General features: G+C 43.8%; 2 protein-coding genes across 2 annotated transcripts in view; one reads left to right on the forward strand and one right to left on the reverse strand.

Moving 5' to 3' along the window:
• DPH6 (diphthamine biosynthesis 6) overlaps positions 1 to 14213 on the forward strand; it is a 192470-nt gene that overhangs the window by 13274 nt on the left and 164983 nt on the right. Inside the window, exon 3 of the mRNA XM_082737745.1 lies at positions 12543 to 12736. Coding sequence (XP_082593871.1) covers positions 12543 to 12736 — 194 coding nt within the window. The remainder of the gene's footprint in view (positions 1 to 12542; positions 12737 to 14213) is intronic.
• On the reverse strand, positions 7333 to 8415 carry LOC309866469 (uncharacterized protein). Its single transcript, XM_082734229.1, has 2 exons — positions 7789 to 8415; positions 7333 to 7466 (listed from the first exon to the last, which is right to left on the reverse strand). The coding sequence occupies exons 1-2, from the start codon at positions 8373 to 8375 to the stop codon at positions 7436 to 7438; spliced, it is 618 nt and encodes a 205-aa protein (XP_082590355.1). The 5' UTR covers positions 8376 to 8415; the 3' UTR covers positions 7333 to 7435.

Here is a 14213-nt window from a genome sequence, read left to right on the forward strand (position 1 = left end):
TGGTATCAGTTGTAACATGTCCTCTTTCATTTCTGATTTTATTTATTCAAAGTCCTCTTATTTTCTTCCTGAATCTAGATGATTTGTCAATTTTGTTTATCTTTTCCAAGAACCAGCTCTTAATTTCATTGATCTTTTCTTTTGTCTTATTAGTCTCTACTTCATTTATTTCTGCTATACTCTGTGTTGTTCCCTTACTTCTAACTTTGGGCTATGTTTATTCTTTTTCTAGTTCCTTAGATGTTAAGTTAAATTGTGCATTTGAGATTTGTTTTGTTTCTTGAGGTAGGTCTGTATTGCTATGAACTATCCTCTAATAACTGCCTTTGCTGCATCCCATAGTTGTTGGATTGTTTTAATTCCATTTTCATTTGTCTCAAGGTATTTTTTGACTTCCTCTTTGATTTCTTTATTGATGCATTATTTCAGTAGGATGTTGTTTAATCTCCACATACTGTGATCTTTCCAGTTTTCTTCTGGTGATTGATTTCTAGTTTTCATACCATTCAGAGAATGGTTTTCATACCATTTCTAGTTTTCATACCATTAGAGAAGATGCTTGATATTATTTCAGACTTCTTAAATTTATTCAGTTTTTTTCTGGTCTAACATGAGATCTATCCTGGAGAAAGTTCCATGTGCATTTGAGAAGAATCTGTGTATTCCGCTGCTTTTGGATAGGATGTGCTTTATAAATCTATCAAGTTCATCTGGTCTTGTGTCATTCATTTAAGGCTTATATTTTCTTGTTGATTTTTCTCTGGATGATCAATTTATTGCTGTAAGTAGGGGTATTAAAGTTCTCTACTATTATTGTATTACTGTTCATTTCTCCTTTTAGTCCAGTAATATTCAATCTGGTAATATTTATATAATTAGGTTCTTCATTTACAAATTTTACATCTTTTTGGATTGATCCTTTTATCATTATATGATGCTTTTTGTCTTTTGTTACTGTCTTTGTTTTAAAGTCTGTTTTGTCAGCTTTATTTCCATTTGTATGGAATATCTTTTCCATTCTCTTTATTTCCTTCTTTTGTATGTCCTTAATCTAAAGTTAGTCTCTTTTAGGCAAAAGAGATGAGCCTTGTGATTTGCCTTTTTTTTTTTTTAAATAAATCCTTTCAGTTACATTGTGCCTTTTGATTGGAAAATGTAGTCCATTTACATTTAAAGTTATTATTGATAGGTATGTAACTTATTGCCATTTTGTTAAGTTTCCTGCTTTTTTGTGGTTTCTCTCTGTTAATTTCTTCTTTTCCTGCTGTCTTCCCTTGTGGTTTAATGCCTTTTTTTTTTTTTTTTTTTAGCATTATGTTTAGGTTCCTTTCTTATTATCTTTTGTGTATTTACTATAGATTTTTGGTTTTTGCTTGCCATGAGTTTCATATATACCTGACAGTCTATATATAACAGTCTGTTTTGTGTTGATAGCAACTTTAATCTGAATGCATTTTAAAAGCTACATTCCCTCCCCTACACTCTGTGTTTTTAATATTATACTGGGTATCTTTTAATCTTGTATATCCCTAAACTGACTATTATAATTATAGTTAATGTTTCTACTTTTGCTCTTCAGCCTTTATGTTGATTTTATAAATGGTTAATTCACTCTCTTTACTATATATTTGCCTTAACCCATTAGATTTTTACTTGCATATGTGTTCTAGTTATTAGATAGTGCCTTTTCTTTATATCCTAAAGAAGTCCCTTTAAAATTTCTTATAAGGACAGTTTAATGGTGGTAAACTCCTTTAGTTTTTCTTGTCTGGAAAAATCATTATCTCTCCTTCAATTCTGACTGATAATTTTGCTAGGTAGATTATTATTGGTTGGAGGTTTTGTTTTGTTTTGCTTTGTTTATTTTGTTTTGTTTTCTTTTCCCTTTCAGTACTTTAAGTATATTTTGATACTATTTTCTGGCCTGCAAAGTTTCTGCTGAAAAATCAGCTGATAGTGTTATGTAGGGGAGGGGGTGTTCCCTTTGTATGTAACTAGTTTATTTTCTTACTACCTTTTTTTTTTTTAAGATTTATTTATTTATCTATTTATTTATTTGCCAGAGAGAGAGAAATAGCGAGAGAAGGAACACAAGCAAGTGGGTGGGGGAGAGGGATGTCGCTCTCGCCGGCAAGAACGACCCGCAAACGTGATGGGTGGCAAGCTTCTTTATTAGTTCTCCCCCTGTCCCGACAGTCTCTCCGCTTTATATCCTTTACCTCGGCCAATCACCGATCTAGTCCGCGCCCCTCTCCCTGATCACGCTGTGAGCACGGGCTCACCCATGCTTGCAGCCAGCCAATCAGTCTCGCTTCCTCAATCCCCGGGCACTTCCACATACGTGACTCCTTGCATCTATTTCATGGCTCTCCACAGCTCCCCCTTTTTATTTATATATGATGGCGGGAATCGTGCCTGTCTTAGGTTGCCGCCCTCACTCCCTACGCTTACCCGTCATCAGGTGCCCCTCCTGGCCGAGGGGTCCCTGTCTTAGGTTGCTATAGGGTGGGGTCGGTCTTACCCGTCTTTGACTACCGATCCAGCATATTGAGCCATATCTGGGGGGAGGTACCAGCCTCTAGAGCCATCATAGCTTGAACCAAAACTTGTTGCTGCCGTTGCGCAACTCTACGGATGCATCTTAGTAGGAGCACTTGAGCCAGAATCATTAATATAACGAGGGCTCCTATGCCTGCCCAGTTTTTGAGGAGCGAGAGTGATTGTTGTAGCATGACAACCCAATCATGGACAGCGCCAATGGGTACCTTAGTGGCGTTTATGATAACAATTTGGGCTCGCAACTGTTTGGTCAGGTTCTGGAATTCAACGCTCCAGGAACCATTGAGCATGCGACTCAGTTGTTTGGATAAATTTGCAGCGTGAGACAAATTATTATAAGCTACCAGGGTGACACAGAGTCCAGGCAGGTTTTGTATACACCCAACAGTCATCAAAGATGTTAAGGTATCGACCTGCTCTTGTACTAGATCCACCCTTTGGTTCAGTATAAGAATCCCTGCGTGTAACTGTCCATTAGTCCTGTTGAAGCGTTAGTGGTGAAAAAAGGGGGTAAAATATCTGACTCGTTAGTCAGGGGTAGAGGGGACGGCCAAGCCTTCACCAGGGCCCACAGCTGAACTGATTCCGCCTTCGTCGTGGGACTGGGCTGTAGGACGGTCGTCATCACTATTGTCATTGTCACCAGCATCCTCCATGGGCTCCGTGGCCACCAGCCTGGTGAGTCGCTCTGGTACCCAGAGTGGGGCGGGTGCATCCTGCGGGAAAACACAAAGGGAACCTCGGTGCCACCTAAGCACCGGGTCGGGCCCTTTCCATAAGCCAGTGAGGACATCTTTCCATTTCACCATTAATTGCTGTGTTTTCTGTTGGCCCCAATGACGCTCCGCGGCCGAGGTGCCATCTTTGTCAACCGTGAGAAAATTTAAAATAAAGGTGACCAAATTGGTGAGGTCATTGGGTGTATGGTATTCATCCCCAACTCCCCCCTTTTGTATTTTTTGTAGGGTAGTTTTAAAGGTCAGATGTGCGCGTTCCACGACGCCTTGGCCTTGAGGATTATATGGTATGCCTGTGGTATGCTGAATATTATAGCAGGCTAGAAAGCCACGAAAGCCTGCAGAAGTATAGGCGGGGGCATTGTCTGTTTTTAGGTGATTTGGCACTCCCCAGCAGGCAAAGCTGCGTAGGCAGTGGGTCATCACGTTTTTGACATTCTCTCCGCGCAAGGGGGTCGCACTAACAACCCCTGAGCAAGTGTCTACACTTAAGTGGACATACCTTTGTTGCCGAAGGAGGGAACGTGTGTAACATCCATCTGCCACAGATGGTTAGGCAGTAGCCCTTTGGGATTTACCCCCAAAGAGGGCATGGGTAAGTGCACCATACAATTGCTACAGGACTTCACGATGTCTCATGCATCAGCTCTTGAGATGTGAAAGCGTGCCTTTAATGTTAAGGCATTAACATGCCATCTTTTATGGTACTTTCTAGCATCCTCCAGAGCGTTACAAACAGTGAAGCGCGCAGCCGCGTCAGCCATTCGGTTTCCCTCAGCCATAGGCCCCGGAAGGTCTGAATGCGCTCTGAGATGTCCGATATAAAAAGGGGCACCACGGGAGAGTATAATGTCTTGTAATTCAGCCAGTAGCGAGGAAATTTCTGATTGGCTGGCTGAGATAATAGCAGTTTCAATAGATCTAGTAGCTGCAACTGCATATTTACTGTCTGAAATAACGTTGATAGGCTGATTTTGAAATCTTTTTAAAGATTTCAAAACACACATAATTACCAACAATTCGGTTCTTTGGGCTGAGGTCGATGGCACAACAACCGGAATTGCTTTTCCTTTCACCACGTAGGCGCCAGTTCCAAATTTACCACCATCTGTAAACACTGTGAGAGCCCCGACCAGTGGCTCCAATCGGCAGGATTTAGGCCAAATGAGAGGTGTATTTTTGTAGAATTCAATTAGGGGGTGTGAGGGGTAATGATTATCAAATGTAACAGGGTAGGCGACCGTCAAAATGGCCCAATCATCATTTTCATGTGTCAGAATGTTCACTTGGGTTTTGTCATAAGGGATTATACATGCATCGGGCAGTCTCCCGAGGACTTGTATGCTAGCTTTGAGTGTTTTGTTTGCCACCATAGCTACAGCTGTAGCATACGGGGTGATGACGCGGCTGAGATTATGGGGCAGGTAGATCCATAGCAGGGGTCCTCCTTGCCATAAGGCTCCTGTGGGTGACCCAGGGGATGGGATAACTATGGCATTTACAGGTTTTTCTGGATCACATCTATCTGCTGCTGTCAGGGCTAATCTGTTTTCGACCAATTGTAATGCTTTGATGGCAGCCGGGGTAAGTGCTCTTGGGGAATCCAGCCTAGGATCTCCAGGCAGAATTTCAAATAAGGGTTTCAATTCTGATGTAGTAATTTTTATATATGGTCGGATCCAGTTAATATCCCCCAGAAGTTTTTGAAAATCATTCAATGTGTGCAGACAATCCCTGCGGATTTGTACCAATTGAGGTCTTACTATCGTGCCAGAGTGTTGCATACCAAGGTATTTTTGTAGGTTTCCTGCCTGAATCTTTTCAGGGGACACAGTTAACCCCCATTCTGCCAATTGTCTTTGTAGGAAGACTAGAGCCGGGGGTAGGGACCCCTCATCTGGCCCGCAGATTAAGATGTCATCCATGTAATGATAACAAACTAGGCTTGGGAATGCTTTCCTAAAGGGCTCCAATGCTCGACTCACATACAACTGACATAAGGTGGGGCTATTAGCCATTCCTTGAGGGAGTACTTTCCATTCATACCTAAGGTCTGGTTCAGCATGATTAATTGATGGCAGAGTAAAGGCAAAGCGCTCCGTGTCTGCAGGGTGTAATGGAATGGAGAAGAAGCAATCTTTAATGTCAATTACAATGGAGGGCCAATTTTTGGGCAGCGCCGTCACGACTGGAAGCCCCAGCTGAATGGGCCCCATGACTTGCATTTGATCATTGATCTGTCGCAGGTCATGTAGCAGCCGCCAACTGCCTGATTTCTTTTTTATCACAAATATGGGGGTATTCCACGGGGACGTGGACTCCTGAATATGTCCTGCTCTGAGTTGTTCTTGGACTAGTTCTTTTGCCGCTTGTAATTTGTTTTTTGTCAGAGGCCACTGAGGCACCCATCGCGGCTCGTTTTGTTTCCAAGTTATTCTAATTGCTTCAGTGGCCGCTACGAAAAACCCTGACCCCCCATAGAAGGCGGATTGGGATCTCCCTGGCCTTTAGCCCCCAGGCCCTGGCCAGGTTTATATCCCATGTTTTTCATCATGTCTTGGGAGGCCTCACTATGAAGTTTTTCAGTAGTAATTTTGACATCCATTTGCTCCAGTACATCACGTCCCCACAGCGAAACTGGGGTGGCGCAAACGTATGGTTGGAAAATGCCTTTGTGTCCCTCTTCATCCTCCCAATCTAGGGACGCGGCACTAATATCTGGGCTGGTAGCCACCCCTAACCCACGGAGGGTTTGATTAGCCTTGACTAAGGCCCAGGACTTCGGCCAATCTAGACAATTAACGATACTCTTGTCTGCTCCTGTATCCAGGAGCCCCCAAAACTGTCTCCCTCTGATTTTCAGTTTAATCATGGGCCTCTCTTTCATGTCCATGGTAAGGCATGCGAGGGAAGGTCCCGTGGATCCGAGGCCACCCCTCCTCGCCCGGCCTGTGGACGGATATTTTTCACGATGGCTAGGCAATATTAGGAGCTGTGCAATCCTATCTCCTGGATTTATAATGTTAATACCTTTTGGAGATGAAATCAGAATCTTGACCTCCCCTTCGAAATCAGGGTCAATTACTCCCGGGTGAGCCTGGAGTCCCCGCATTGTGGAGGAGCTCCTACCAAGGAGGAGCCCCACTGATCCCTTCGGAGGGCCCCCATGCAAGTCCGATGGCACAGCTTGCACCCCCATATCGGGCGTTAGGACCATTCGGGCGGTGGCACAGACATCAAGTCCGGCGGCGCCTGCTGTGGCTCTTCTGGGTCCCACGTGGGCTGGCCCTCCTGATTGGAAGGTGGGAAAACCCATCTCGGCTTGGTGGGTAGGGACATCGCCACCCCATACATTTGATTCGGGCCCCAGGGGGTAGGGCCCTGCTTCCCGTTTTTTGAATTCCCCCAATTATTAGGTGGCAATGGGTTCCCCTCAATGTCGGCTACAGACTGACATTCATGCGCCCAATGATTTCCCTTTCTGCACCGCGGGCAGAGTTGAGGCTTGGAGCCCCCTGGCGGCTTGATCGAGGGTGCTTTCCCAATCTGGGTTCCACGTTGCGGGCAGTCCCTCTTTATGTAACCTTCTTGGCCACACTGAAAGCACCCCTTGGTGCGGGCTCCTCCCTGGCCCTGCATAGCTTGTGCAAAAGCTGCCGCCATGACCTGTCCTTGAATCATGGGTCCCGTTATATCCCTGCAAACTTTGATGTAAGCTGATAGGTCCTTTGACCTCCAGGGCCTGATGGCCTCTCTGCACCACTTATTGGCATTTTCAAAAGCCAATTGTTTGATTAGCGGCATCGCTGTATCGGCATCCCCAAACATTCTGCCAGCGGTTTGCATTAATCTATCTACAAAATCAGCATAGGGCTCATTGGGCCCCTGCAATATCTTGGATAGTTGCCCTTGCAGGTCTCCTGCCCCCCTCAGAGTTTTCCAAGCCCTGGTGGCCGCCGTGGCTACCTGCTGATATACCGCAGGGGGATAAGTACTCTGCACTTGGGCCCCGAGGTATGGCCCCGTGCCCGTTAGCATGTCCAAATTCCATTGTGGGTTGCCTGCGGCTGCATTTCTCCGTGCTGTATCCTGACAATTGTCCTGATTTTGGATTTTCCATTCCAGATATTGCCCTCCACTTAAAACCGCTCTGGCCAGGTTGGCCCAATCCTCAGGAGTGAGGAAGAGCGCTCCCAGTGACTCCACAAGGGAGACAGTAAAGGCTGCCTGGGGTCCATAGGCGCTAACTGCCTCCTTAAGTTGCTTTACCAACTTAAAATCTAACGGCTGATGATACCTCTGCTGGTTCTGATCTTCCAATACGGGAAAAAAGCCTTTTCCTGGGCCAAGAACCTCTCTCCAATTTTGTGCCGTGCAGTCTGAACAATGGCACGTTTTGGCGCAGCTTGGCCTGTAAGGCGGGGGTCACTCATAGGGTGGCGCCGTAGGGCTAGAATGCGGAAGCGGCATAGCTTCCGCTTTTAATTTTGACTGCGCCACAGCTGCAGCTTCCGCTTCTGCTTTCAGCTGCGCCATTACTTCTCCTTGCATTCTTAATTCCTCTAATGCCTTCTGCAACTCCACCTCCTTACTCTCGAATTGCTGTCTTATGGCTTCCAAATCCTGTAATGCCTGGAGACTGGGAGATTTCTCCTTCTTATCTGCCTCTCTCTCCCCTATTTCCTGCAACTCGCTATCTGAGAGTCCTTCTGAACTTTCACTTTCAGAGTCGGAGTCTTGGGAAGACCCTTTATGAGACTCCTCCTTTACCTGCTCCAGAACCTCCCCTCCCTGTTGCACTGCTTGCTTCAAGGGCTCTCGAGTAGATTGTAAACACACTCTCACCAAGGACCACACGGCAAGGGTTCCCGAGGTTACAAATGGGCATCGTTTCAAGTCCTCCCCCAGGTGCTCCCACTGTGGCACATTCAGGAGCCCTTCCTCTATAAACCAGAGGGCAACTTCTCCTACTTCTCTCAAGAAAGAGCGGGCTGTTTTCGTCTTTAAGGGGGTGCCATTTGCCTTGAGGATATCCTTTAGAGGGCCCTCCATCCTGCACCTAGCAATCTCGTTTCCCATCCTGGGAAAACTTTCTCTCTATCGTCCCTGAAGAGCCTTATAAGCAACCTTACCTCCAATCGTCTTCAGGGAACCTTCAGGGAACTGTCAATAGACAGTTATTGGTGCACTCCTTACCTTATCGTTGCTCTACCTCGATCACCTCTTTGCGACGCGGGCGAATTCCCGGGTTTCGGCACCACTTGTCGCTCTCGCCAGCAAGAACGACCCGCAAACGTGATGGGTGGCAAGCTTCTTTATTAGTTCTCCCCCTGTCCCGACAGTCTCTCCGCTTTATATCCTTTACCTCGGCCAATCACCGATCTAGTCCGCGCCCCTCTCCCTGATCACGCTGTGAGCACGGGCTCACCCATGCTTGCAGCCAGCCAATCAGTCTCGCTTCCTCAATCCCCGGGCACTTCCGCATACGTGACTCCTTGCATCTATTTCATGGCTCTCCACAGAGGGAGAAGCAGGCTTTCCTCTGAGTAGGGAACCCGTAGAGCTTGATCCAAGGAACCTGGGATCATGACCTGTGCTGAAGTCAGACGCTTAAGGACTGAGCCACCCAAATGCCACTTCTAACTGATTTTAATATTCTCTCTTTATCTTTACCTTTTGATATTTTAATTATAATGTGTCTTGGTATGCATTTTGGGGGATTCATCTTATTTGGAACTCTCTTTGCTTGCTTTTTGAACTTGGATGTCTGTTTCCTCAGGTTAGGGAAGTTTTTAGCCATTATTTCTTCAATAAGCTTTCTGCTTCTTTCTCTTTTCTCCTTCTGGGACCTCAGTAATATGAATGTTATTACCCTTAATGTTGTCTTATAAGTCATTTTAACTATCTTCACTTATTTTTTTTCTTTTTACTGCTCTTTTTGGGTGAGTTCCATTGCTTTGTCTTGCAGCTCACTGATCACTTTTTCTACTTCTTCTAGTCTGCTATTCAACTCCTGTAGTGTATTTTTTGGTTCAGTTTTTGTATTCTTTAGCTCTGTGACTTCTGTTTGGTAGTTTCTTATATTTTCTGTCTCATTGTTGACGTTTAACTGCGCTCATCCATTCTTCTTTTGAATTCAGTGAGCATCTTTATAAATACTGCTTTGAACTCTTTATCAGGTAAATTATTTAACTCCGCTTCATTAAGATGTTTTTCTGATGTTTTTTCTTGTTCTTTCAGTTGGAACATATTCCTCTGTTTCTTCATTTTGCTTTACTCTCTTTGTTTGCTCTGTTATTAGATGCAACAGATACCTCTTCTAGTCTTAAAGGAGTGGACTTCTATAGGAGATGAACTTGTTGTTCAACTTTGCCCTAGCTCTTGGTTGTCTCTTAAATTTTTGTGATTGTCTAAATAGACTTATTTATTTTTGATAGATCCCCATTGTTGAAGGTGTGTCAAGATCTGTCAGTGTTCCTGCCGCTTCCAGTCGGCGACGAGAGAAGAATTAGGCACAAACAAGTCAGCTGCAAAAGACTGGGAGCAGGGGACAACAGTCGAAAAGGACTGCTGCCCCTCAGAATAATTTCTTACTTAAACTGTAACCCCTGGAGGATTTTACTAGTTGCCAAGCACATTTAGATATGGCCTTAAGAAATACATATACTGACAACAGGTCTTTGGGGAGAAGGGTGATGTATGACCGTGAAGCTGGGCAGCTGGGGATGCCTGGCTCGCTCAGGGTGGAATGTCGCCCCTTCACAGAAGCTGGGCAGCTGGGGATGCCTGGTTCTCTCTGGGCAGAACGCCGCCCCTTCACAGAAGCTGGGCAGCCGGGAACGCCCGGCCTGCCCAGGGCGGAACGCAGCCTGCTTCAGGGAAGCCGAGCACCTGGGAACTCCTGGTCAGCTCAGGGTGGAATGAAGACCGCCTGCTTCCCTTTTTCGTGATCACTCCTTTCTCTTCCCAGAAGTGCTCGTTGTTGTTAGTTAGATGATTCTTTTGAATGTGCTTGGTTAACTATAAACCTTATCCTCCTTCTTGCTTGTCTGCAAGACGGGATTAACGTTTGACCTTCATCAATCCTTCTGTTGGCTATTGTTTTCTATCCAATAAAAGTGAGACTGTAGAGTTGCTCGTGGCAGCAGTCCTTTTCGACTGTTGTCCCTTGCTCCCAGTCTTTTGCAGCTGACTTGTTTGTGCCTTCCAAATAGAGTGATCTTAATCAAGACCTAGTTTCTGGACACTAGATCCTCAGGCAGCAGCTTCTGAAGAATGCAAATATATACATTTCTGTGGGACCACAAGAGTAAACTCTGCTGCCAGACCGGGAGATCTGGATGTGTCCCCTGGGCAACAGTTACAAAAAGCAGGGCTTCTGACAAGTGTATAAGCTTCTTTCTGGGAGGTAGCAGTGACTGTGACAAGGCCATGTTGGGGCTCAAAGAAGGCAGGTCTCATCTCCCTGCCTGTGGTCCCTGAGAGCACCTCTATAATTTCTCAATATGTAACTAACATGAAGCCTGTCCCTCAGGTTGAAGCTCCAGGACAAGTAGATGGGCCGTTTTCACAGGCAGACTTGAGATGAGTTCAGTCTGCTGTCTGTGCAGTGCTGTGGGTTTGGTAACCTGTGCAGAACTGTCTCTCTGGTTGTGGGGCCCAGAAACAGAAGCCCCTTTGGCTACCGGGTTGCAGTGATCAAGGGGTGTCCCTTGTGTGGACTGTGCTTGGTGGCCAGCTTTAGTCAGGCTGCAGGAGAGTGCTGAGGGTGAGCTGTTCATGGTTTTGGTGATGCAGGGGGAAGAGCGCTGGGTGTAGAGCATACTCATGGCTTTAGCAAGATGTGGGAGGAGCACTGGGGTAGGACATACCCACAGCTTTGGCAACGCAGGAAAAAAGCACGGAGGTAGGGCTCACCTGTGGATTTACCAGGGCCAGGAAAGTGCCCTGAGGGTGGGGCATGCCCATAACTTTACCCACATAGGAGAAAAGTATTGGGAGCCAGACACCTGCACTTGCCACCAGTACTAGCAAGGTAAAGAGAGATGGAGAGTGGGAAAATGGTGCTCTCCATCCCCAAAGAAAGTCCTCATTTGTCTCTATGCCTTCAAAGTCACTTTAACATTAGATAAATCTTCATATAATCCAGTCGTTTCTCAAACTGCTGACTTTGTGCGGGGTCCTGGGAGGAGTGAGTCATTGCACAAGCTCCTCAAAATGAACATCTCAAATCCCTGCAGTCTCCCAGTCCTCCTGGGTGTATGCCTCACTGGTTTTCAAAGCCAGATGTTTTTGGGGCCTTGTCTTTCCTGTGCAGGTCCTACAGGGTTGAGGTGTCAGACTGCATAAACCTTTCACTCCTCAGAGAGAGGCTTCAGTATTGTAAGCTCCCTCCTTGTTGTAGATCACTGCTGGGTTTGGGGTGAGATCGAGTCTGCTTCTGCCACCTTAATGTGGCCCTTTTATCCCTTGTGAAGGGAGCTATTCAGCTAGAATTCACGGGGAATTATTCCATACATAACTATGGTTCTGATATGTCTGCAGAAGGAGGTGAGTTCAGGGTCTTTTCATGCAGCCGTCTTGGACTGCCTCATTATATATATATAATTTTACTTATTTATTTGATAGAGAGAGAGATCACAAGTAGGCAGAGAGGCAGGCAGAGAGAGAGGGAGGAAGCTGGCTCCCTGCTGAACAGAGATCCCAATGCGGAGTTCGATCCCAAGGCCCTGAGATCATGACCTGAGCTGAAGGCAGAGGCTTTAACCCACTGAGCCACCCAGGTGCCCCCCCATAATTTATATATTTTTGTATGTCTTGTTGAAATGCTGAATATAAAATATATCAAAAGCATGTGATTTATTTTTACATGTATTTGTCAAGGTTTTTTTCCTAAACTCTAGATGACTTTGTAAATAACCTTGAATGATTTGAGAAACATTTATGTAATAAAATCTTTAATCAAATAAACTAATTAAAATTTATTGGCTATATTATTCTCTTTAAACATTGTATGTAGTTTTAAAAATTTATATGTATTTGTAATTAGCAGTAGAGATGACTAGAGCTGATGTGAGGTGGATGCAGCTATGGACAAATGTGCAACTCTACCCCTTTATTTCACTTAGTAAATGCAGAGAGATAAATAGTGTAGTAAGTCTCCAAGCAGTAAAACTCAGATGGACTTTCAAATCTCTTTTCTTTTTCATTCTGTTTTACTGATTATTTCCATTTTCATTGTTGCAGCGGGGGCAGATGAACTGGATAGCTACATGTATCAGACAGTGGGTCATCATGCTATTGATTTGTATGCAGAAGCAATGGGTCTTCCTCTCTACCGCCGCACCATAAGAGGAAGGAGTGTGGATACAGGACGAGTGTATACTAAATGCGAAGGTGATGAGGTCGAAGATCTCTATGAGCTTTTGAAACTTGTTAAGGTATGTCCAGTGACCAAATATATTAACTGAATTACTTAGTAATAAATAACAACTGTTAGTGGCCCAACTGTTCTTTGAAAAGGTATTTTATCTTTTTGGATAGAAAAGAAAACTTATTATGCCTTTATATTAAATACTATTTAAAAACAAAACTTTTGTTATTGTTTGGCATTCAGGATTGTCAGATGATATTTAATTAAGTTTTCCTTAGGATTTTCTAGCTGGTCATCTTTTCATGATTTTTTTTCTAGGCAAATACTTATTGAATGTGTACTATGTGTGTGGTATATAGTTCTAGACACTGGAGATGTGTCTAGAACAATGAACAGATCAGACAAAGCCCTGTTCTGCGGTAGCTTACTTTCCAGTGGAAGCAGATGGACAATAGACAGACAAGCAAATCATACACTTGGTGTATTATGGAGAAGAATGATAAGAAGTAATGACAAGGGGTGGTCAAGCAAGACCTTTCTGGTATGGTGAAATTTAAATAGACCTAATGAAAGCAAGAGACTGAGCCTTGCTTTAAATCTAGTAAGAGAGTTATGAATTAAATACTTATGTCCTGGGGCACCTGGGTGGCTCAGTTGGTTAAGTGCCTACCTTCAGCTCAGGTCATGATCCTGGAGTCCCAGGATCAAGCCCCATATCAGGCTCCCTGCTCAGTGGTGGGTCTGCATCTCCCACTGCTCATCTGCTCTCATCCTTTCACTCTCCCCCTCTTGCTCAAGTAAATAAAACTCTTGAAAGAAACTAACTAAATAAATAATTACTTAAGCCCCAGTACATAGAGGTTAGCAACCATTATGCATTGATTGTTCATTTTTTCAAACAGAAAATTTAGGAGAGAAAACCTGGGACTCATATATCTAATATATACTATATTCATTATATGTTAATTCATGGAGATTATTTTATATTAAGCCATTATCTTTTCATTCATATTGATAGTTAACTATTTGACTACATTTTGTATTCTTAATATGAAGTGTTTTTCAGTCAGCTGTAGTCAGTTCATACAGGGCATATTTAATGAAATAGGGACTATTTCAGCTGATGTTTCCTGCTTGTCTTAGCATATTTTCACAAAAGAAAGGAAGATTTCTGTCCTTTCTACCAAGAGGCATTGCATTTTATTTTTCTCATTTTTCATAGAAGCTCAGCTTTTCAGAAGTTATATTATGAACTAATGTCATGAAAATTTGCTGGTGTCAAATAGCTACTTCCGTGTTATACTTAAAATTTGATACTGATCAAAGCTTAATACCAATTAAGGATTTTAATTAAGAAAAGTATATGAAGCACTTAAATTCTTTGAAAGTTTGCTTAATTAAAATATATCTCATTTTGTATGTCAGAACATTTTCATTTTTATTTACCCTTAAAAAAAAAACTAATAGGGAAAATTTTTGGAATAATGCCATAATTTACTGTTTAGTTGTAGATAGTATAAGAAATATATATTTTTCAAAGGAAA

This window comes from Mustela nivalis (assembly GCF_964662115.1).
Source record: "Mustela nivalis genome assembly, chromosome: 6".
In the NCBI taxonomy this organism is placed as follows: domain Eukaryota; kingdom Metazoa; phylum Chordata; class Mammalia; order Carnivora; family Mustelidae; genus Mustela; species Mustela nivalis.

Coding starts and splice junctions, on each gene's coding strand:
- LOC309866469 (XM_082734229.1), bottom strand. CDS start 8,375: ATGGGAAACGAGATTGCTAGGTGCAGGATGGAGGGCCCTCTAAAGGAT. Junction 7,467..7,788: donor GAAGCTGCAGCTGTGGCGCA/GTCAAAATTAAA, acceptor CTCACTCCTGAG/GATTGGGCCAACCTGGCCAG.